We start from the raw sequence: 24,935 nt of genomic DNA, 5'->3' as shown, positions 1-24,935 counted from the left end.
ATTTGTTCCCGATTGGAACAATCGGGAAGTTGAGGCTGTGTGTGTGAGACATTGCCTGGGAGGACATCTAGTTGACATTTTGTGTTGATGTCTAGTTCCCGAAGTAGGGAGGGTGGCATTGGTCGTAGAGCTCTGACCTCAGATATGCACCTAGATCCCCTGGGTTGATGGTTAGTAAGTAAGCCTGATGGTACCTAGAGAGGCTGAAAGCTTTAGTCCATCTTAGTCCCACCTGGATAGATTGCCCTGGTCAAGAATCTAGTCCATGGCAATGCGGTGCTTAAACTGTTAGAGGACGTTGGATAGATTGCCTTGGTCAAGAATCTAGTCCATGGCATTGTGGTGCTTAAATTCTTTATGTTTCACGTGTTCTGAGATCTTCCTTGTACTTGTACTGATGAATACCTCCCTAGTTAAGAGGGAGTGTTGAAATTTGCAAGGAGGTTGTTCTTCATAAATGTATTTGAGATGTACTTATCAAAAGAATGAAGAAAATATTTTTATTATTATTTCTATGACTTACTAAAGCATGGGTTTCATGCTCGGGTCATCATGTTTTAGGTCAAAGTTCCCATTGAGGACTTATAGGATTTATTCTGAGTCATTAGAGTCATTGTACATTAAAAGAGACCCTTCTTGGGCTTTCAAATCATGTAAAAATAATTATTTTTGAGTCAAAAATGAATTTAGTCTCTGCCACATGAAGTCGGCCTTAAGACAGGTAATTCAACCTCCTTGGAAGGCTATATATACAAGGCAGTTCGAATTCATTTGGATCATCTCACTCTCACACATAGTTCGATCTCTGAAGTTGGAAGCTGGGAAGTGCGAAGTTGGTAAAGGGCTAGAAGAAGAGTTGGAAAGAAGTGCGATTTTCTGGAGGAAGATAGAAGAACTTAAGATCAAAATTTTGGGACAACTCTCACTCAGTTCTGAGGTGTATCAAGGGAGATTAGAGTTTTTCTAGTTTGGTCGAAGCTGCTGCTACTACTGCTACTGGGTCGAAGTTGCTTCTGATGCTGCTAGGTTGAAGTTGCTTTGGAAGGTTATCATTTGCAAGAAGGATTGAGGGCTGACTTAGTGTGGAGGAAGCCTTTGTCTGGGTCTAGAGTCTTGGATTATCTCGAGAAACTATTGAAGGAAGAATTGTTGACTGGGTTTTCCTCTAGATATGGGTTTTGCCTTGGTTGTCCGCCTACATCTGTTGTCCTTGTGTTATTGTTTTTGGTAATTGCTTGATGAACTAAAAGATAAAAGATGAACATAAACATAAAAGAATCACAAGTAATTATCTATATACGAAAATCTTTCTGCCTTTGTGATTTTCTAACATGGACGTTACATTGAAACTAAATTTAGTAACACCAGAAGACATAAAAGATATCTCAAAAATAATCCTTCTAGAAATTCAAAAGTCAATGCAAAATATGCAGAAGGAAGTTGACAAGATTATCACAAACAAAAACAAAGAAGTTTCTCGCCTCAAGGACCATAGTGAAAAATCACTAATGCAAATTAAGAAGCTTAAAAAGGACAAGAAGTCATTGGAAAACAAGGTACAACAACTTTTCGAAAAAGAAGCGTCAAAATCTTCAAATGTGGAAATTCAAGTTGAAGAAAAGGGAACAAACAAAGATCCCATTAATCTCACAATTCAGACAAATCCAAATCCAATTGAAGTGAAGACTTACTCAAATGTTGCAGTTCAAACAACAAAAATTTCAAATGAAGATCCATTGATTAACCAAACGACGTTTGTGTCTGAAGGGAATCAAATCCCTCCAGTAAAGCAATAAATCACCACAAACATGTTAAGGGGAGATTAGATCAGAAGAAATCCTTATTGACACCCAAACCATAAAAGCAAACATCTCAACTAGTCTGTAGATCAATATTACTCAGATCAGAGACAAGTGAGTTATGTTCCAAAGAAAGTCGATGTCACCACAATTCAATCGTATGATAAAAGTCATATGAAATATCTAGTAATTGCAAGATTCTATAGAAGATTGATTTAGGATGTTTAGATCCCTTCTCTGTTAGACAATTTTGTTTATCACACAGGGGATCCTATCATCTTATATCATCAAACATGACAACTCGAAGAAATCTGGAAAATGCGAATAGATTACAAGACAAAGAAACAAATGACAAGTCTTATTAGCAATATGCTTTGAGGACAAAGCTTTCTGAAGAGGAAGGCAATGTTATTAATATAATATATATATAAAATAATGTAAATATAAATAATAATAAACAATAATAATAATAATGACTAATTGATGATTAGTATAGAAGAGGCATGTTTCTAATGACATGACCATTCATGAAGGGGCACCTGCCTAGGTATATAAGCGGGCCCTCATTTGTAACAATCTTATCATCACCATATTTTCATTCATACATGATATATATATATATATATATATATTTGTATTGTCAATGACATCTTAATATTCCAAGTGTTCCAGAGTATTTAACTTGTGAGTATGAACTTTGTTTGTTATAGTTAATGGACCTTTAACATCTGTCCAACCATCAAATACAATGAATACTTCATATTCATTCCAATTACATGTAAATTGATGCATTATGGATTTTGGCCCTTTCCCTGACAAGTCCCATGGTTCTATCTTTGGCATAGTTGGGGCTACTATATCCTTTAAAGGAACCATTGATGGCTTGTACTGTTTCATGCCAATCAAGTGCGAAGAACATTGAATGGGACACCATATATATAGGGAAACTTGAAATTTTTTGCATTCATGTAATTCCAAATAGGAAAACTGCAAAATAAAAAACATATAGGAACTGCTGGGAGAAATCAGAAATATTTGCAACACTCTTTTTAGTTATGCTTTCTGACTATGAAATTACGAATACTGTTTAAATCTGAACTTATTCCATCTTACTATAATTTTGTTTATTTGGTTCTCAATTTTGATACTATGGGAGCATCATATGAACAAAAGACATAATGATAGAGGTTACTCGTTTTTGGATTACGCTATTGGCTTTTCTCTCCTGCTTGATGCAAATGGCAATTGCACAATGATATAATTCGGCAAAAACCTAACAAAAATGTTAAAATTGGAAACTAGGGCCAAACTCCATGTGGGCCACCTTACTTATGGCAGCTGATATTTTTCTTGGATCCCTTTCATCGAGAGGTGTGGGATTGATCTAAAGATCATCCGATTCCGATAAGTATTCATGGAGTTATGAATTTATTTGTGTTATAAGCCAATTCATCAAGGTCGGCCAGCAATCAAATAAACCCCACATGTGCTCAACGTTTTAGTATAAAAGGAGATGACTTGAGAATCATTTCTCACAGACACTTCTTGTGTTCTCTTCCTCTCCACTTGTCTTCGGGTTTTTGGTGGGAGGAAGAGATCCTAAGAATCTACGCAACCCTAAGGAGAGGATGCCGTAGCTCAACGCTGTCATAGAGAAGGCATGCCCTAGATCTAGATGCAGGCAATGAAGAGAAGGCTCTACGTTCTAATGTGCTAGCTTACATGGAGGGCAACTCTTATGGTGGACACGAGGCTATACGTTGTCCCGATCAAAGCTGCCTTAAACGCTGTTCAGTCACCCTAAACATTCTCTGTTTTAGCCGCAGCAAAAAGAGGACAGAACAGCGTGGATTTTGGAGGCTGTTAAGAAGGCCGAGGAGATTCTGGACATCGTGATGATGAGGAGATGAAGGAGGCCGAGCAATGGATGTATTTGCGGACTGTTCTTTATAACAGACTGAGTAAAGGGATGACTAGGCCGCAGCTAAGGCAGCATTCCAGCGAAGGTTTGAAGGGCTGTCTTAGGCCATCTCAGGTGACCAAATTATTGCAAGGAAGGGCAGCTGCATTAACTGTTTAGAGGACGGGCAAACCCTTAACCAGTTTGCTGCAAATCTATGGAAACTTGCTGTGAGGGCAGGCCATGGACCTTGTAAAGGCTAGAACCGCCCAGGATTATTGTGAAGGGTCTCATCCCCACAAGGAAGGGCAGCCACATCACCTTGGAGAAAATCTGGGCGGAAAAGAAGGTTGGCAAAGAGACTGTGATATGCCCTAATCAGACCTAAATTGCAGCAAACAAATCAGACCTCAAAACAGTGAGCTAAGGTATGACATTTCTTGTAGGTGTTGAGGATCAGTTTGGACCAGATTGTTGGGCAGTCTGTGGGAGCCAAATTGGTGGCTGTACATAGTGGTATGGTACATGGGACAACTAGTATTTAGTGCAGCAAGTTCATGGTGCTGCAATAGTATGGTACATGGGACAGCAACAACAACAAGGTGCAGCAAGCATAGTGCTGCAAGCACATTGGGACAGCAGTATGGTACTTGGTGCAGCAAGTACACGAAGCAGCAATGGTGCAGAAAGCACATGGGTGACAGCGTGGTGCATCAGTGGCACAAGGTACAACAGTGCAGCAATATGATCTGTACAACATGGTCATAAGGTCCAACATTGTGATGATGGGTGCAGCATGGTGCAGTGAGGTGCAACATGATGACGAGATGCAGCACAATGATAGGTGAACGAGTCACCTTGGAGAATCAGTTGAAGTAGCATGTCTTCAACTGATCTCATGTATCATCTTCTTAGAGATGATCTATGCTCTTATCTAGATAAGTCAAAGTGTTGACTTTTGTTGTAAATGTACTATCTCTCTCTCTCTCTCTGCTGAACTATTGAAGAACATATAACAAGAATTGATCAAGGGTTTCCCCACATTGGGGTTTGTCCCTGGCTGGCGCCACATCTTGTGTCTTCTTGTCTTGGCTTGTCTTTGCAATTTATGTTTATGTTCTATGTACAATTTACTTTAATGCTGATGTGATTGCTAATCTGGAAAAGGTATTGAGCTAACTATGAAAATTGAAATAAATTGCTCTAAGCATAGAACATACCTAAAATTAACAAAGCATAGATGCACACTACGGGAATCTGCTGTCATTATTTGATGGTCGGAATTTCATATTCACAGATACAAATGACAAATTCTTCATGTTGTGAACACTTTCGAACTTCATCGTTTCTTACTTGTTCGAAAACCTATGATCTGGGAAGAACCTGGTAGATACACTGGGGCTTTTACTCTTGTGGCTCAATGTTGTTACTCGAAACTATAAATATCATCGATTTCATCTGCCTGATATTTTCTATTCAGTCGGCTGCCCAACATTGATGCACAAAATTATAGATCATCATTACTATTCTATGTCTCATTGTTTGCAATTTTGTCAGGTGCCCAAGTTAGGCATTGGGCTGCGATTCATGTGGCAAGTTGTTAACAAACATAAATTATTATCAAATAAATTCTGAGTCTTTCTGAATCAAATTTATTTAGAAAGCGTGGAGCAGGTTATGCATTCTAGAGGGGACATACTAAAGCAGTTTTCATGGCTTGAGTTTACACCTTTATGTTTTGAATGACTGTAAGTTGTAATTATGTACTAGTGTCTGAAGCTTTTTTCATTGCATCGATATTAAAAGTTCCTTTTTTTCACCCTCAAGTACTTCCTCTGATGAATGGAAGCATCTATGTTGTATGTCACGTTACTTTTTTATAATTGATAGTTATATTCTGTTATTTTTCATTTTCTCTGCTGTCTAAATTGCATTTTATAAATAGGGTATATTCCAATTGCCAGGCTTATTCCATTTTATAATGCAGAAGGTATTTTGTGGGGCATTATGTATTTAATTTGCGTAATTGGAATTTACTCATAGATTGATCGCATTGCTCGAGTTGCCTTTGGGATTGCGAGAAAACGGCGTGGGAAACTTTGCTCAGTTGACAAGGCCAATGTGTTGGAGGTAATCAAAATGTTTTGAAGATGATTTTTCTTCCTTGAACGGATGTTTTGCCACTCATTATACAGTGTTTTAGCATAATGCTTTATCCTGCTTTAACCGTAAGATCTTTAATTTCCTTACAGGATCTTTGGTGCTTCTATTTGACTAGGGGCATGTCTCCCTTTGAGAGGCATGATCATGATTGCTTGCTTAAATATTTTGATCTTTAGAAGTTTACTTTTCTTTGAATATTTCCTATGTGTAATCTGTTACTTATTATGATAATATGTTGTATGTCTCTTTCTCCTCAATCCTATATTGGAGTATTTCTGGTGGTCAAGGTTATTTCTCAATACCATTTTCTACTGTACATATGGAAAATCAGAGAACAACACATGTACATGGGAAATGATGCAAGCACCAATATGAGAGAGAAAATGTACTTCATATATTATTCAATATGCTGAATGTCAATACATAAATGAAGAAATGTCTCATACATGATATCACATACAGTAACTTTGTTAATGAAGACATGTCCTAATTATAAATATGACTTAACATTATTAGTGACGCATGACATAAATAATTTATGTGAGCTTATTATGATGTAGCTTTATTAACTCCTAATACTAAAGTATATGACCATTATGATAATAGAATAACCCTCAACACTCTCCCTTAATGGTCATACAGAAAACAAACCTTTGTCTCATATTGCAAACTTATTTGGACCAAATGTGTTGAAGATGTCTGCAGTTGCCTGCAAAATGCACTCGAAAAGGCAGATTTCAAAGCTGTCAACAATTAGGATTAATGTTGACTGCATGGCAGCTGGTATCATGAAGCAGAGTAAATCACTTCACCAGCCACCTGTCCCCTTCAGGTGAATGAGAGTGTGTTTTTATTGCGGAGATAACTTAGAAAAGCACATCAAACTATAACAAAAATGAAGTAATTAGAGAGAATACGTAACACACTTATGTTGGGTATTGTATATGCTAATAGAATTTTGTGTATTCACAAACAATAGGTTGCTAGTCAACCCTAAGGTTCAATGTGCATACATATTTATTGGAATAAGAGTGATCAAAGCTATGTCAAGGATCATTTTTGACCTTGTCTCCCGTTGAAATATGTTCCACTATGTAAGGTGGACTTGATCATTGATCAGAGTTGACCAAGTCATACTAACTAATGGAAGGTACAACTAATGTACAATAAAAAAATATTACAAGTGGTAAATCATTACTTTAAAATATGCCTTTGTAATGTGAATCTCTTGGAATCTCTGGTTCCAAGTTCTGATATTAATTTTTGAAACTAGTTTGGACGAAGTGGCTTGGTAAATATTTTAGCCAATCCCTCCTCTGTGGCCTTATAAACAAAATCCACCACACCAAGTTGGATCTACTCTGTGATGAAGTGTAGATGCATCCCTATATGCTTGTTGCACTCTTGAAAGATAGGAGTTGTTGTTAGAAAATCAGAAAGGCAGAAAGATTTTCTTATATAGATAATTACTTGTGATTCTTTTATCATTAAGTTCTTATTTTATCTTTTAGTTCATCAAGCAATTACCAAAACAATAGCACAAGGATAACAAATGTAGGTGGAAAACCAGGGCAAAACCCAGTCAACAATTCTTCCTGCAATAGTTTCTTGAGATAATCCAAGACTCTTGACCTAGACAAAGACTTCTTCCACACCAAGTCAGCCCTCACTTCCTCCTTGCAGATAAATATCCTTCAATAGCAACATCGACCTAGCAGCATCAACTTGTAGTAGCAGCTTCGACCCAACAACTGAGATCAACAACTTTGACTCAGCAACTTCGACTCAACAATTGGCATCATCAGTGTCGACTAGACAAAGAAAAACTTCGATCTCCCTAGATACTCCACTCGAGTGAGAGATAGATGACCCAAAATTTCGATCTTGATGTCTTCTTCCTTCCTTCAAAATTTCACTCTCTTTTCCAGCCTCTTTCCAACTCTTCTTCAACTTTGCACATCCCAGCTTCTTCCTTCTGGATATCGAACTTATGAGAGAGAGAATGAATTGCTCCAAATGAATTCAAATTTCCTTGTATATATACTATATAGCCTTCCAATGAGGTCGAATTGTCCTTCTTGATGCTGACTTGATCTCTTTGAGGCCAACTTGGTGTGGAGGGGACAAATAGTATATTTGACTCAATATTAATTCTTTTTACATGATTCAAAAGCCCAAGAAGGGTCTCTTTTAATGGACACAATGATGTTAGTAATAGTTTATCAAGAATGAATATGAAGAGAGCAAAAACTTGTAGTTCAAAACATACCTCTTGTTTCTTAACAAACCTTGTAATTCCAATGCTTTGTCTTGTGAGGCCTTCTTCCTTGAGTCTTCAACAAGTTTTTTTTTTTTTTTTTCGGCAACTAGATAGATCTCGTCTGCGGTTCTTCGGTACTACGGTGATCTATCTATCTCCCGTCTGCGGTTCTACGGTGATCTATCTCCCGTCTGCGGTTCTATCGGTGATCATTCTCGTCTGCGGTTCTACCGATCTATCTCCCGTAGATCTCGTCTGCGGTTCTTCGGTGATCAGTTTAGAAATCATATATACTGTCTTTTCATATCAGCAATTATTTTTCGGCAACTAGATAGATCTCGTCTGCGGTTCTTCGGTACTACGGTGATCTATCTATCTCCCGTCTGCGGTGATCTATCTCCCGTCTGCGGTTCTACGGTGATCTATCTCTCGTCTGCGGTTCTACGGTGATCTATCTCCCGTCTGCGGTTCTATCGGTGATCATTCTCGTCTGCGGTTCTACCGATCTATCTCCCGTAGATCTCGTCTGCGGTTCTACGGTGATCATGAATTGAATCTGCAGTATAGATCTGGTGCAGATCTGCGGTATAGATCTGGGGTCTACTCGCATTTACAGTTTATTTCACGGTTAGATTTTAGATCTGAGGCTAGATCTAGGCGGCTAATTTCTGCGGTCAGATCTAGATCTAATCTTATCTTCTGTCTTATTTGTCTGCGGCTGGGTTCTACGAGCAAGTAAAATATGGCTCCGAGCTTCGCAAAAATAACTGGTGGCTCATCCGCCTCTGAAGGGCAATCTCCTGCCCATATCGTGAGTGAAGCCCCAACTCCCACTATCCAAGTGGTCCAGGACTCACTCGATGAAGCTTTGAAGTTCTCCGAAAGTGCCCTAATTTGCCGGTTCAATGGTTTTTGGCCGCGGCTGATAGCACTCCACAATTGGATCTCGGAGGTATGGAAGCCTATCATTTCTGATGAAATTAATATCTACCCCTGTGCTAGAGGTTTCTTTATAGTAGATTTCGAAAATCCTGAAAGCAGACAATGTATTCTAGATTCCGGCCCTTGGTTTTGGGAAAAATCAGGCCTATTCATGAAGCCATGGAACCCATCATTCGATCCCTCTACAGCAGTGATAACCTCAGCACCAGTTTGGGTGAGATTGCCAAGCCTACCCTTGCATCTCTGGAATCTCTCCTCGCTAAAAGCCATCGGAAATGCAATTGGGAAATTTTACTGCAGGTGCCCAGAAACAGAGGAATATGCCAGAACCACCTATGCACGCATCTGTGTGGAAATGGATTTCAGCGCCGGATTCCCAGCTGAAATAAACCTAACAAGTAAAGACTATGTGTGGAACCAGAAGCATGATTATGAAAGTGTCCTCTTCAGATGTCGATCGTGCTTTGAGACGGGGCATCTAGCCAAAAATTGCCCAAAAGCCTCTGAGAAAAATTTTGCTAGAAAAAACCACCACAGATCTACATGGTGGGAAGGAGCACAAAAAGAACACTACACTGTCATCAAAGAAGAAGAATATTCTAGAGAAAATGAGTCACAAGAAATCAAGGAAGAAGGAAACAACTCTCAAAACAAGCAAGGAGAAAGCCCGCCCCAACAAATCAACAGTTATGAGGATTTGAATACCGCGGAAAATAAATCTTCATTTAATAGCAAAGCAGATCTCCTAAACCAAACTTCTTCTCCGACTATTTTCAAAAGAACGAACACAATAGATCGCGAAGCTAAGACACCAATGTCCCAAGAAGCAGAAGAGATGAAGGAGATGCAAGACAAAGGAAGTTGGAAGACCGTAGAGAAAAGAAAGAAAGCTACAACACCAATCTCGCCAAGAAAGACGAGGAGCCAGACAAGTAAAAATTAAGAAAATTGTAGGTCCGATAGACCAATTTGGTCTCAGTGGACGTTAACCATCATCATCATCATCATCATATATTGTAAGCTTGGTGGTACCTTTCTATTAATTTTCGGAAAAAAAACAGGTTACATCCATATGTCTGAGAGTTAAGTGGCCTCAACCTGCCCAGTGGGAAACTAGGTCTGTTGGCCACCTAACAACAAAATATGCCATCCATAAACAAAAAATACTAAGTTTGTCCAACCAAGCTATATATACCTGAGAGTCTTTATACTTCCTATTCTCTAAATAACAATTAACATAACTGATAATAAGTATATACCTATAGGACTAAAGCATTCAAAATGAAAACATGGGTGCAGTGTCACTGTTCATCATCAGCAGAATCCACTGGAGTGGGGTCCTTCACAGTAGAACCAGGTAGCTTCAAGTGGGGTATGTAAGGGATGTGCTGCTCAATTTGGCTCAACCGACCACTCTGTTGCTGCAGTTGGAATTGAATTTTTTGCAGTTCTTTAGTGAAATCCGAATGCCCCTGAGGGGCTGCATGCATGTCAAAAGGGAACTGTTCTAGAGTTTTCGCTAGAATGCTCTTTATCATCCAGAATAGGTGCATTGTTTGCATAGATTGAGTGACTCTTCCACGAGTATGGCCTGGATCTGGGGCCACTGCTTGCCACTCATCCATGTTGAGATCAAAGTCCTCCACGGTCTGCCAGATTTCTTCTTCCCACTCTGCAATCAGCTGCCTAACTGGGTTGGAGTTGCTGGCATGGTAAGCTTGGGCTGCTTCTTCAATTATACGCGAGGCTGGCTTGTGCCCTCGTCCTGTCCCAGTGGCCCCACTAGAAGAACTGGGCTGGCTTCTCGGCGACGGGGCTGCCTTTCTTTGCCTCCCCCGTCCTCAGCTTCCATTGCTGTTGTTCTTTGTTCCCTTCGCTCGAGCCATTTTGCTGCCATTTTGTGTCAATTGCTTTTCTTTTTCCCTCACCCCCAGATTTCCACTAGCCCAGGGTTGTAGTTTGGGTGCTCGACACTGACAGAGGTCGTGCTCACACTGCAGACCTGCTTCCAATTCAAACGACACTAGCTGAGTAAGGAATCCACTCCACTGACTGCAAGTAATTGTATGCAAGGATTATAGTGTCATTGTTTTTACATGCCTTCCTCTGCCTAGTGCAGAGCCTGAACGAACTGGTCATGCCAACTAGTACCAGGCCATCAATAGTATAGCAACAATTTCGAACAATAATTGATTTCATCAACCAAACATAATAACAGGATTTGATAGGGGATTTGAGCCGACAGCGGGACTGGGCCCATAGCTCGTAGAACCTCTTGCTAAATGACCCCATACAGGATGCCCAAGCTGTGGGAGTCGAGACCCCTTTGTTCATAACTGACTTCAATTTCTCGGCGTCATTAAAAACCCACCACCAATACTCGAGATGAATTCCATCCAAATAGAGGTTCCCGACCCAAGGAATTCGAGTCTACATGATTGGACTGCCCCATAAATTGACCAACAAGGCTTCTCTACCTTTGCCCCTCTGCCACCAGAGGGTGCATTTGGGTTTCATTGAACCCTTGACTCTTTTTATGTCGAGGCAATTTGAATCGCCCCAATTCTCTGCAGGCCCAACCCCTTGTCAGGTCTTCCAGACCCGTGAAAGGGGAATTTCCACTTGCCCTACTTTCTACCATCTTGACCTTGTATGCACCCATGAGAGACAAGCATATCCTGAACTCTACTGACACTGGGAAGAGAAGAACCATGGATACAGACCTACCTGGAACCCAGCGAGGCCATGTCTCTGGCCCTTCCAGAACCCGCCACCCCATGGTCTAGACTCCAAACACTTTCAATTTCCCAACCTGATGTTGAATACACTGCTCCATTCTAACTGAAATTGCAAAGTTAAGGCTGATTACATACCAGGAATCGCTAACAATTGGTGAGGAAGTCGATTGTCTCCGTCTGTCTCGAATTCCCCTCACACACCAGTTCCACAAGATCGTGAGTGCCCACATTACTCTCCTTAATAATCCAAACAACATGTTTCCCTCTATAAATGTCCTTAACATGCTACCACCCTCATGCATTAACCCTCACATGCTTTCCACCACTGCTCCATGTGATGGCTGCATTCGGAGGGTGGCCGTGACGCTCTTAATGAGCCACATTAATCTCCGGGTCCGTACAAGCCTACTAAGGTCGGCTCGCACCTCGATCAGGGATAAATAAGGAAAATATGAATAGAAATATGATTAGTATTTAATGCAAGCAAAACTAGATAAGGAAAACAAAAAATGAAAAGGTAATAAGATACTTATCTTTGGAGGTTGGTGAGGGCTCCCTCCAAGCTTGAGGGATACCTATAACCTTAAGAACAAATAAAATTTGTTTTTCCAAAATATGTTAAACCTATAAATACTAAAGATAAAAAAATGAAATAACTAAGTCTTAGATCAAAGGACTTAGTAGTGTAAGTCCCTTATATCCAGTTCTTTGGGCTTATTCTTCTTTGGAGATCCTTCTTCAACAACATTGGCTTGGTCTCTGTTTCTTTTCTTGTTCTTCGGATTGTTAGGACAGTCACTTCTATAGTGACCCATTTTGTGACATTGGTAGCATTCTATCTTGGACATATCGACCTTCCTTCTTGGCCCTCTTGACTTCTTGGAGTTTCCTTTCTTGTGAGTAGTGAAGTATGCATTTGAAATCTTTTCTTCTTCATTGTTGGATACTAATGAGATTCTCATTTCTTCTTGGGTGCAAGCATTCCATAATTGCTCGAAGGTAGGAGCTTCTTTCCAGCTGTTGAGACCTGAAGCAAAAGAACTCCAAGTAGGTGGTAATCCCAATAATGCAATGATTACTAGCTCCTTTTTCAATACAATTTCATCTATGGCTTGAGGTTCATCTCTAATTCTAGATATCCTTACAAAGAAGGAGGCCACAGTGTCATCCTTTGTCATTTTTGTAGTCCTTAATTCATTCTTGAAATTTGCTACTTGACTGATGTTCTTGATAGTGAACAATTTTGATAAGGCTTCATACATTTCTTGAGCATGGTCTATATTGGAAATGTATGGGACAAGATTGTCCTTTATGCTTTCTACCATCAGTGTCATAGCCAATATTTCTGACTCTCTATACTTCACTTTGTCTGCATCACTGGATTCTTCGGTAGGTTTCTTCACCTTTCCTTTGACCAAATCCAAGACCTTGTTCTTTTCAAGAATGAGGTCAATTCTCTTCTTCCAAGACCTGTAGTTTGATGCTCCTTCCAATTTGTTCTCACTCTTTATTGTGTTAGACATTGTCCTTGAAGATAGTGAGCTTCTTCTCTTATAAGAGCTCCTTATATGATCCCTTGATCAATCCTTTAGACTCCTTTTAGTAGATACTCAAAACTGCCTTTTTCCTTCCTCATCTTAGCTCCGATTCCATGATAGAAAATCAGAAAGGCAGAAAGATTTTCTTATATAGATAATTACTTGTGATTATTTTATCTTTATGTTCTTCTTTTATATCTTAGTTCATCAAGCAATTAGCAAAACAATAGCACAAGGACAACATATGTAGGCGGACAGCCAGGGGATAACCCAGCCAACAATTCTTTCTTCAATAGTTTCTCGAGATAATCCAAGACTCTTGACCTAGACAAAGACTTCCTCCACACCAAGTCAACCCTCAATCCTTCTTGCAGATGATAACCCTTCAAAAGAAACTTCGACCTAGCAGCATCAACTTGCAGTAGCAGCTTTGACCTAGTAGCAACAACAGCAACAACTTCGACTAGACAAAGAAAACTTCGATCTCCCTAGATACTCCTCAGAAGTGAGAGAGAGATGGCCCAAAATTTTGATCTTGGTGTCTTCTATCTTCCTCCAAAATCTCGCACTCCTTTCCAGCCTCCTTCCAGCGCTTTTCCAACTTTGCACTTCCCAGCTTCCAACTTCTGGATATCGAACTATATGAGAGAGTGAATTTTGCTCCAAATGAATTCGAGTTGCCTTGTATATATAACCTTCCAGTGAGGTCGAATTACCCTTCTTAAGCCCGACTTGATCTTCTTTGAGGTCGACTTGGTGTGGAGGGGACACAACATATTTGACTCAATTTTAAATCTTTTTATGCAATTCAAAAGCGCAAGAAAGGTCTCTTTAAATGTACAATGACTCTATTGACATAGAATAAATACTAGAAGTCCTCAATGAGGACTTTGACCTAAAACATATGACCCAAACATGAAACCCATGTTTTAATAAGTCATAATAATAAAAATATTTTCTTCATTCTTTTGATAAATACATTTTATTGTGACTCAAATACATTTATGAAGACTGAACCTAGTTACATATTTCAACAATTGTCACTATCTTCATGACACTTTGCTACCTAAAACATATGACCCAAACATGAAACCCATGTTTTAATAAGTCATAATAATAAAAATATTTTCTTCATTCTTTTGATAAATACATTTTATTGTGACTCAAATACATTTATGAAGACTGAACCTAGTTACATATTTCAACAATTGTCACTATCTTCATGACACTTTGCTGTGGCAGAAGATTGTAGTGGGTCGCTTCTTATCAGCTCCAACATCAGTAATGACGCTCCTCATTCCTATAACCACACAAGTAATTTTCACTGCATCTTTATACTGTGCCTCCGTGGAAGATAATGCAACTGCAAGCTGCTTGTTGTTGCACCAAGATATCACCATGGACTCGAGGTTTAAACAATAGCCACCAATGGTCTCAATTCTCTCAGCCAATGCTCTATTTTTTCCTTATTGCACTGCCTTTCTGTTTTGGAGTATAAGGTCACATCTGTCTTAATGTACAATGTCTAAAATTGCTTTTATTCTGTGTGTTGGATTTTTATCAAATCCATGTTGTTTAGCATAAATACATACATGACAAAAGCAGATATCAAGATGAAAAGCATGGAAACCAATAGGCTAATCCATGCAACTTCTTGAGACCATCATAACCGAACTGTCACTTGCATTCATGTGATATATTTAACATATGATTATTTTAGGTATTATTTCCACCCCATTTTTTCTGTGCCTCTCTCCCGGAAAGTTAACTTGGTTATCCTGTCTGTTCTGCTAGTTACGTCTTCATTTAAAGGTATAATGATCATCTACTGTATGTCTCTAACAAAACACTTCTTTGGTCGATTTTAATTTCATGTGTTCTTCTTTTCTACAACTTGTGCACCATATGGTCATTGTGTTCTTCATCTTTCCTTCAGAGGTTGCTCTCTTTATTTTATCCTTTCTATTCTTTAATGCATCCATTGTTGTAGGTAAAGATTCTATTGCTACTAGTTTTTAAAATTTTTCAATGCTCTATTGGCGATCGTGATGATCTTACACGCTCTTCTTGTTTAAGAGCAAATGCCTATCCACAGTCTTCACTTTATAGATCCAATGCTCGTGTTTTCACCACTTCATATGTCATAGTAGGTATGAATATCAGTATGTTCTTGTACTTTGGCAACAACCTTTCCATAACCCATCTCTTCAATAACCCATACATGACATGTGTTTCCATCCTTTTACTCAATGGCTTTAATTTCAAACTGTATAGATGCACACTCTACCTTTTCTCGTTTGAGGTTGAATATTTCATTTGCAATTTCACTATCATCTCTCAACAATCTAAACCCTCATGTGAATGCAATTTTTAATTCTCAACATGTTTTGAAGTGGCATATTTTATAATCTTTATACCAATGGTATGCAATGTTGCGTAAGGCAGTTGGGAGGATTTCATCCAATTTAGGCCATCATCCCACCCATTTGTTACTCAAATCATATCACAAATGTTATAGTCCCAGGTGGGATTCTTGCTGCACTTTTTGGTGAAGGTAGGAAGTTTTCGTTTCTCCATGATTGAAGAAATTACGAATTTTGGTTATGTTCTAGTGAGGCCTTCACTTGAGTGGGTTTATGTGTTGGACATGGCTACCCTTATAGCTTTGTCATGGGAAATTGCAGCAGGGAAATCCAGAAGGTGACAACATGTGTTGATGTTGGAGTATGGGCCACATGTAGTTGGCAATTATAAGTAGCTCTCCAAGAGAACTATGGAAGAAGGGCATCATAAAGTAGCATTCTTTTAGTGGCAAAGAACTCTGAAAGGAACCTTTAATGTTTATGAAAGCATGAGAGTTGATATGTGATTGTTTGGAAGGAAGTAGCATTGATGTTTTTGAAAACATGACGACTTCGGTCATACAAGTGTCTATAAGGCTATGACATTACATTATAAAGGCTAGGTTGGCACACAATGGGCACACATAAATTGTGGTTATGTTGTCACCTCGCTTGCACACCTAAGTTAGTGTGGGAAAAATCCTTAACCCCATAAGGTGTGCAAGCGAGGCGGTAATACATTTTTTGGCGCCATTGTCGGGGACAAGTCCTCTTGTACCTGGAATACGTCTAACTTTTGGTTTTTGCATATTGGATTTTTAGAGTTAGATTCCTGCTCAAGTTGTGACTCCACTTGGCTCAATTTCTGCAAGAGTTTCCACTAGGAGAAGTCAAAGTGGTCTAGTTAGCCCCACTCTTCAGCGTGAAAGGGTTTTTAGAGTGAGGTTAAATAGACTCTCTTCTTGCTAATCTTGGGCAGGAGGCTATTTCTGATATCCATTTTATTTTCCAAGGATAAGTAGAAGAAGACATCATGAATGATCTTTTTGGTCCTTGTAACTTTACTAACATTAATGGAAATCCACACAATATCCCTGACAAGGCTATTGAGAAGCTGTCTTCTTTCCAAGGTAACAATGCCATTAGTGCTGCATCACACAAAGAATTTCAATGTTTGCATCGCTAAGTGGTGTAATGGTGCTAACTATGAGAATGTAAAGATGAGTCTCTTTGCCCTCTCCTTAGAAGAGGATGCTCTTTATTGGTTCACTAAGCGTCCTGCTAACTCATATGACTCATTGCAAGCCATCATTAGTGCCTTTTTAGATAAATATGGAGAAAAGAAAGAAGATAGGCACTTGATTAACGCCATTAGCCATATCAAGAAGAATGAGAATGAATTTAACAAAATATTTAATGATGTCGTAAAGAGTATGCCTCAAGATGGTTAGACCTCCTAGAAAGTTACTATTGTGCTCTTATCAAGGCACTTTTGGGGTTGATACATCTTATGAGCTGAGAAGGAAGGAAAATGAATTAGGAAAGTCAAAAATTCCTGGTTATAGTAGAGGCGCATCAAAGTATCATGACTCCAAAGGGAAGGCTGAGGCAAAAGTAAGTGCTCATGATACTATTAAGGAGTTAACTCAACTCATCAAAACTATGGAGATTAATCACACTAATCAAATGAATGCCATCCAAAATAGGTTGGTGGCCATGCAAAGGAATCACGCCTAGATGTTTCAAAATAGAAGAAATGAGAAATGGCAAAAAAGAGGACGTCCCCATGAACATAGGCCACCAAACCCACTTGAGTCTTGTTATGAATATAATTCATATAAAAATACTAAATATAAATATAAATATAATATTAATAAATAATAATTAATGAACTAATGGTTTGTTAGTTAGTAATGAAGAGGCATGTCTTAGAGACATGATCTTTCATGAAAGGGTACCTGCCTACGGTATATAAGCAAGCCGTCATTCTCATTTGTAATCATTTCATATCTGTTGATTTTGGGTAGCATCGGATGTGCTCTAGCTCCGAAATTTTGTGGAGGGGCTAGAACACATGAGATCTCCAAAACCCAGAAATCATTTGGAGAAATTCCACCTGGATGAGGAGTTATTAAAATAATTAATATTTTTAATGAGTTCCTAAGTCTAAACTTAGGAAAATAAAAATATTAATGTGTATTAATAAAAATATGGGTGAGAAGGTTCTAAGTGACAGAGATCAAGCTTGTTTTAATCTTAGCCGTTGATTAGAGAGTAGATCACGACTGTTGATTCATCAACAAGAAAAGTATAAGAGGAGGCTTGAGGGTCAGTTGGAGATACACTAAGAGATCAAAGAGTTCGATTTTTCTAGGGCGTGGTTTGTTGAGAAAGTCGAGCTAAGTGATTTGAGTTGTATTGAGAGAGGGGCAGTTCGGCAGAGCGACTTCAGTCCAAGGCCAAGAATACATAACATAGAGGCAGAACAACAACAGGAGAGACAACGCAACTCCAGAGAGGGTGACGTAGAAGCTAGAGGGGCTGATGTCGTCCCTTAGAAGCAACGTTGGGGTTTTCTATGGGGTAGAGAGAGCAACAGTTCAACATATCGACTTCTGAGCAAGGGAGGCTCACTGGGAGGGTGATGCAACTCCTAGAGGAGGTGACGCAGTTCCAGTGCAGAGCTTGGAGTAGCCATTGTTGCCTAGCACTGGACACAAAAATTGTCATCTATGGGGTTTGATCATCCAGTTGATGGAATTGTCAAAATATTTGTCTCTGGATAGAGGTACTTTTGCCAGGTTTATTCTCTGTTGGGTGAGCCGGATTTGACACCTTAGTTGTATTCAGAAATCTGCTTAATAATATAAACCCTCTATATGCTGCACCGGTTTTCCCGAATTGAGTTTTTTTGGGGACGATTGTCCAAAAATAACGGTGTCCCTTGTGTGATTGTCAAAGTTTATTTCAATTCATGATTTGTATTTATGTGTAGGCTGAAATAACGTTTTCATCACTGTTTAAGTAATTAAATAACTTGTTAAATGTAAAGAACAAGTAGGAGATGATAAACCAGTGATTGTAGTAGGATTTCTGATGTGTAGATTCATAAATTCTCACATGGTATCAGAGCATTGCAGATCATAGGAGATTGAAGACACCAGCCGAGAAATCCAGAGAATTTGTTGCAGAGAAGCAGCTGTCCCGAGTGACAATGTTGTTTCAGAGGCAGAGGAGCAGTTGCAGGAGTGACGCAGAGCCAGAGGAGGTGACACAGAGGCTCACGCAGTGCCTGCGTCAGCATTTCGAGCTTGCAGAGGGTGACGCAGAGCCAGAGAGGAGCCCATGCAGTGACTGCATCAGCTCTCTGGGCCAGCGCAGAGCCTGAGAGGTTTGAATCAGTCAGTTGCCGGGGCTGAGGAGGCAAAGCAGATTCGATTTGAGGAGCTGGTGGGACATTGTTTCTGTTGGTGCAAAACATTATCTGTGGAGACAAAGCTGAGGTAGAGGGAGTCACCGCCTTGATAGATTTCTAGCCAAAGAAATCTAGATCCGTGAAGGAAATCAGGACTTAGAGGGAGTCAAGAGGAACTTGTTCCTTAGAGGGAGTCACCGCCTTGATAGATTTCTAGCCAAAGAAATCTAGATCCGTGAAGGAAATCAGGACTTAGAGGGAGTCAAGAGGAACTTGTTCCTTAGAGGATTTCTAGCACCAAAGAAATCCAGATCCAAGTCTTGCTAGATTGACAGCAGGAGAGGGAGAAGAGAACCAATCCTATTTTTGAGCAGAAATGGCAATGAAGGGTTGAGGGATCGAGATAGATTGGATGGAGCATCCAATTTTGTCATCTGGAAGGCCATGATCCTGGCAATCCTAGATAAACATCGCATCAAGGACTATGCCTTAAAGGTAGTCGCTTAGCTGGTCCACGCTGATCCGTTGAAGAAGTACAAGGAGGCCCATGCGAAGGCCAAGTGCATGATCCTAGACGGGGTCAAAGATCATGTAGTACCACACATTGCTGAGAAGAACACAACAAGGGAGATGTGGGAGGCACTGACCACCTTGTATTAGGGATATTCCTTCCAACGGAAGATGCTATTAGAAAATCAGCTGAGACAGTACTAGATGCAAAAGGGAGAATAGATCAATCCCTTCCTTCTCAGGTGGCAAGGGATTCGCGACCAATTGACTTTTGTGGGGTCTATATTAGATCCTAAGTTCTTGGTCAGGACTTTCCTGAATGTAGTCACCGAGGACTGGGGGAACTTTGTCCAAAGTATCTTGGGTAGAGTGAACTCTCCCCAGTTGGGAGGAGATGTGGGCAGCGCTTCGACAAGAAGAGATCAAGAGGATGACCAAGACAGGGAGTACCGACAAGGGAGCCCGAGTCAAGAAGGAGGAGGGGGAGGATGCAACTATCGCATCTTCGAGACAACAAGTGCAGCAGAAGAGGAAGAAGAAGGACATCACGAGGGCCAGATGCTTCAACTGTGGGGAACTGGGACATTATGCCACTCTGTGGCCCCGGAAGAAGGGCAAGGGGGAAGCTTCTGAATCGAAGACTGCTCCAGTGTAAGCAGACAAGGAAGGCAATGATGATGATTGTGCCATGAGTGCTCATGCACCTTTGGAGAAGAGGTGGGGTGACATCGAGTTGTAGTCAAGAGGACTACATGGAGGAGGGGTAGGATCCTTGAGGTGCCCAAATTTTTGGATCACATATGGATACGGGAGCTCTTAACGACAGTAGCAAAATGATGGGTGTCGAGTGGAGCGAGGTGTGATGGAGCGACAGTGGCATTGCTGGAGTGCCAAAGTCTGAGGCAGTGCAGTGGATGTTGTAACAGTGTGAGAGGCATAGAGCAGTTTGCAACAACGCAACGGTGGTAGAGGGTCGACACAAATTAGCAGCAGAGGTACTTTAGGATCACGAGGTATCCATGCTGACCAGGATGTCAGTTTTTGGGCGAAGTTTCAGTTGCTTACTTCTCAGCAATTGAGTTGTAGTGCAACAGTTAGCAGTGGCAGTGCTATGGGCAGCACGAGGCAACATTTTGAGAGGGAGCTGTAGTATAGATGCGGTAGTGGCAGTGGCAAAGTCATGGGCAGCAGTACAGGGAGCAGCGGTGTAGTGGATGAAGGGCAGCAGGCCAAGCATCAACAACACAGAGGACCGATGCAATGGATCAATGTAATGCTTCTATGGGGAAGTATTGCTAGAGCACATTCCTCGCTAAGAGGGAGTGTTGATTTTGGGTAGCATCAAATGTGATCTAGCTTCGAAATTTTGTGGAGGGGCTAGAACACATGAGATCTCCAGAACCCATAAATTGTTTGGAGAAATTCCACCCGGATGAGGAGTTATTAAAATAATTAATATTTTTAATGAGTTCCTAAGTCTAAACTTAGGAAAATAAAAATATTAATGTGTATTAATAAAAATATGGGTGAGAAGGTTCTAAGTGATGAGGATCAAGCCTGTTTTAATCTTAGCCGTTGATTAGAGATTAGATCACGACCGTTGATTCATCAACAGGAAAAGTATAAGAGGAGGCTTGAGGGTCAGTTGGAGATACACCAAGAGATCAAAGAGTTTGATTTTTCTGGGCATGGTTTGCTGAGAAAGTCGAGCTAAGTGATCTGAGTTGTAGTGAGAGAGGGGCAGTTCGGTAGAGGGGCTTCAGTCCAAGGCAAAGAATACATAACAGAGAGGCAGAACAACAACAGGAGAGATAGTGTGCTCCAGAGAGGGTGACACAAAAGCTAGAGGAGCTGACGCAGTCCCTTAGAAGCAACGCTGGGGTTTTCTGTGGGGTGGAGAGAGCAACAGTTCAACATATCGACTTTTGAGTAAGGGAGGCTCACTGGGAGGGTGACACAGCTCCTATAGGAGGTGACATAGTTCCAGTGTAGAGCTTGGAGCAGCCATCACTACGCAGCACTGGGAACAACAGTTGCCATCTGTGGGGTTTGATCATCCAGTTGCTGGAATTGTCAAAATATCTGTCTCTAGATAGAGGTACTTCTGCCAAGTTTATTCTCTGTTGGGTGAGCAGGATTTGGTACCCTAGTTGTATTCAGAGTTCTTCTTAATAATATAAACCCTCTATATGCTGCACCGGTTTTCCCTAATTGGGATTTTCCGGGGACGATTGTCCAAAAATAACGGTGTCCCTTGTGTGATTGTCTCAGTATATTTCAGTTCATGATCTGTATGTATGTGTAGGCTGCAATAGTGTTTTCATCGCTGTTTAAGTAATTAAATAACTTGTTAAATGTAAAAAACAAATAGGAGATGATAAACCAGTGATTGCAGTAGGATTTCTGACGTGTAGATTCAAAAATTCTCACAATATCTCATATCAATTCTTATACAATATTCAATATACAGTTACATGTCTTACAATGGACTTTTATGTTTTTGAAGTATTTTAAATACTTCCGCTACGTATACAAACCTTGTTCGTTACATTTGTATCAAAGCCAAGTTTGGTAGATCCTGACCTTTGGCCATCAACTTATTGTCCCAACCAAAGCGTTTCGCTACACAAGTTGGAGTTTCTCCATTTTCGTTCAGGCCCTTGACCACTTAAAAAAAATAAAAAATAATAAAAAGAGTTTAAAAAGAGAATTGGAAAAAAGATTATAAAGGAAAAGAGTTAAAAAAATTATTTAATTAAAAAAAATAAAAAATAATAAGGCCTTTGGCCATTGACATTTCAATGATTCTAGTAAAAAAAATAGTCCGATGTAAATTTTGAAGAAGAACTTTCATATATATAAAAAAGTTCTACATTATTGATAAAAAATGCATGATAAATTCAAAAGAGAATCTTTCCAAATATCCTTAAAACTATATGTAAGAGAAGGAAGAGTGGATAAGGTTATCTTGATTCTTCATTAAGTGGTTTACAAGCTTGTGGTTTTAGCAACCCATGGTATTTGCCCATGGTATTTGCAAGGTAAAAGAAGAACAAAAGGAATACAAAATCTCTTTATGTGAATGGTAAGTTTTATTTTTTATGTGGAGAAAATTAACCGAGTCAAAGACACATAAGTGGACAAATATTTTATATTATACCCCAAAGAGGTGAATAGCCACGTTTCACTAGGGTTGTAACTTTTCAATTTTTTTCTTCTTTATAAATATATATAGAAAAAAAGGTTTATAAAAAATAAATAAAACAAAATAAAGTAAAAAATAAAAAAAAAGTTAAAAAAATTATAAAAAAAGAGGAATGTTTAAGAAAAAACAATTGGTGAGAACAAAAAGATGTTATAAAAAAATAAAAAAATTAGGGAAATTACTTTTTTTAGAATCCATAAAGGTCTTCAAATTCGCTAAAGAAAACAGGGTTATCATTAAACCCTAAGCTCATTGAAGAACACAAAAGAAGTCCATTTTTGAAGAAGAAAGCAAATGGAGTCTAATTTGAAGATGGACAAAGAAACTATGGATTCCATATGGAACTCTACATTTTGGACCAAATGTCCATTTTGTCATACAGAAGATTAGTATTTATCGATTTTTAAAAATCGCATAATACCGTCTCCAAAATGTCGACGATTGTTTACTTTGGAAGTATATCAAGGTAACGACCAGACACAAATTAAAAGATTAAAAGAAGAAATCACAAAACTTCAACAAAAGAACGAAGCATCAGAAAATAAATATAAAGATCTCGAAGATCGGTTTCATTAAAAATCAATAGAAAGCAACAAAGAAATTTGGCGTCTAAGGGACCACAATGAGAAATTACTTTCACAGATAAAAAAGTCCAAGGTTAAGAAAACAAAGATTGAAACAAGAAAATGAAAGTTCTAATAAGGAACAAAAGGAGAATCTATCGGAAAAAGAAAAATAAAATTTGTGCCTAAAAACCCTTAATAAAAAATTATTAGAGCAAATAAAAAATTTAAAAGATAAAGAGACAGATACTAAGGACAAAGTCAACGATTCAGAAAATGGCGAACTTTCACGTCTAAAGAATCATAACCGAGCCTTATTTACGCAAATAAAGAAGCTTAAAAGTGACAAGAAATCACTAAATGACAAGTTAGAATAACTTCAAGAAGTAGTATCGAAGTTGTTGGAAATATTGAGAGGAGGGGTGAATCAATATTTCTTTTCAATTGTGATTTTTACTAGTTAGATCACTTATAATTAGAACACAAAATGAACAATAAGAATAAATGCTTTTATTAATCTCTTCTTTACAATAAATTCAATACAATAATGTGTAGGGATCCAACCCTAGATGAAGACACCAATCTTCAATCTCCCAAGCTTCAACCTGTATTTTGCTAAGCACTACTTGGACTTCCCAAGGCTTCAAACTTGTCACTTTGAGGCACCAACCTCTAGGGCTCCAACCCTATCTCTGGTATAGTCTCCAACCTGGTCTTCTTGAGGACTCCTATCCTCTAGGGCTCCAACCCTCAACTCCAATTCATCAAGATGTGTTTGATTATTCTTCACAGCTCTCAATGTCTTCTTCAACGAGCCTTGTCAGTCTTCAGCAATGCCTTCACTTAGTCTCCACATCACTTCATCAATGACAACTTTGTCTTACCATGAAGGTGTTGCCACTACTCTTCATATTACCCAAACACTTTCTCCAAGGTCACTACATGATGATTAATGCATCATGGTCTCCAAGATTAACTCCAAGGACAGCTAGGGCTTCTCAACAATGTGTCTATAATAAACTGCACTAAACCTCAAAGTCTGCACCAAATAATTCTTCTAAGGATTCTATAATGTACCTTAACACTGTTGCTTCAAGGATGCTTCAATATGTCTCCAATAGTTCTCCAATGAAAACTCCAACAGGTCTTCTTCCAAGTAATGCTAAAGAAGACTCTTCTCAATGACTGCTTCTAGATTTGCTCCAAGGCTGCTTTAGTGTCTGCTACAAGGATATCTTCAAACTGTCATCACAAACTTTACTGTCCAAAGGTCCTCAAGTTCTTAACTTGTTCAAGGTTCCAAAAATTCCACTGTCCAAAGCTTCACTTGTTAAAAATTCTTCACTGCCCAATGCCTTAATACTTCTTTACTTCCCAATGCCTTAATGCTTCACTGTCCAAGCTTCAAGCTATTCTCTGTCCTATGCTCCAAGCTCTTCTTTATTCACTGTCCAGGGTCCAAGACTGCTTCAAACAGTGACCTCAAACTGCTTCAATTGACAAAAGTTTGCCTAAAAAATTAGAATCGCAGGCAACCTTCTTTAACCCTTGACCCGTGCT

General features: G+C 39.3%; 1 protein-coding gene across 3 annotated transcripts in view; it reads left to right on the top strand.

Annotated features, from left to right (window-relative positions):
• LOC149158800 (3-isopropylmalate dehydrogenase 2, chloroplastic-like) overlaps window positions 1–24,935 on the top strand; it is a 244,299-nt gene that overhangs the window by 124,477 nt on the left and 94,887 nt on the right. For all 3 annotated transcript variants that reach the window (XM_089436319.1, XM_089436320.1, XM_089436318.1), the window contains exon 6: window positions 5,743–5,829. In XM_089436319.1, the coding sequence (XP_089292445.1) occupies window positions 5,743–5,829 (87 nt within the window). The remainder of the gene's footprint in view (window positions 1–5,742; window positions 5,830–24,935) is intronic.

The sequence above is a fragment of the Pinus tabuliformis genome, chromosome 5_2, assembly GCF_031772625.1.
Source record: "Pinus tabuliformis cultivar Carrire ecotype Pingquan chromosome 5_2, CPIR1, whole genome shotgun sequence".
Lineage (NCBI taxonomy): Eukaryota > Viridiplantae > Streptophyta > Pinopsida > Pinales > Pinaceae > Pinus > Pinus tabuliformis.
Note: the sequence above shows the minus strand (reverse complement) of the source record. Positions and strands in the feature narration are given on the sequence as shown.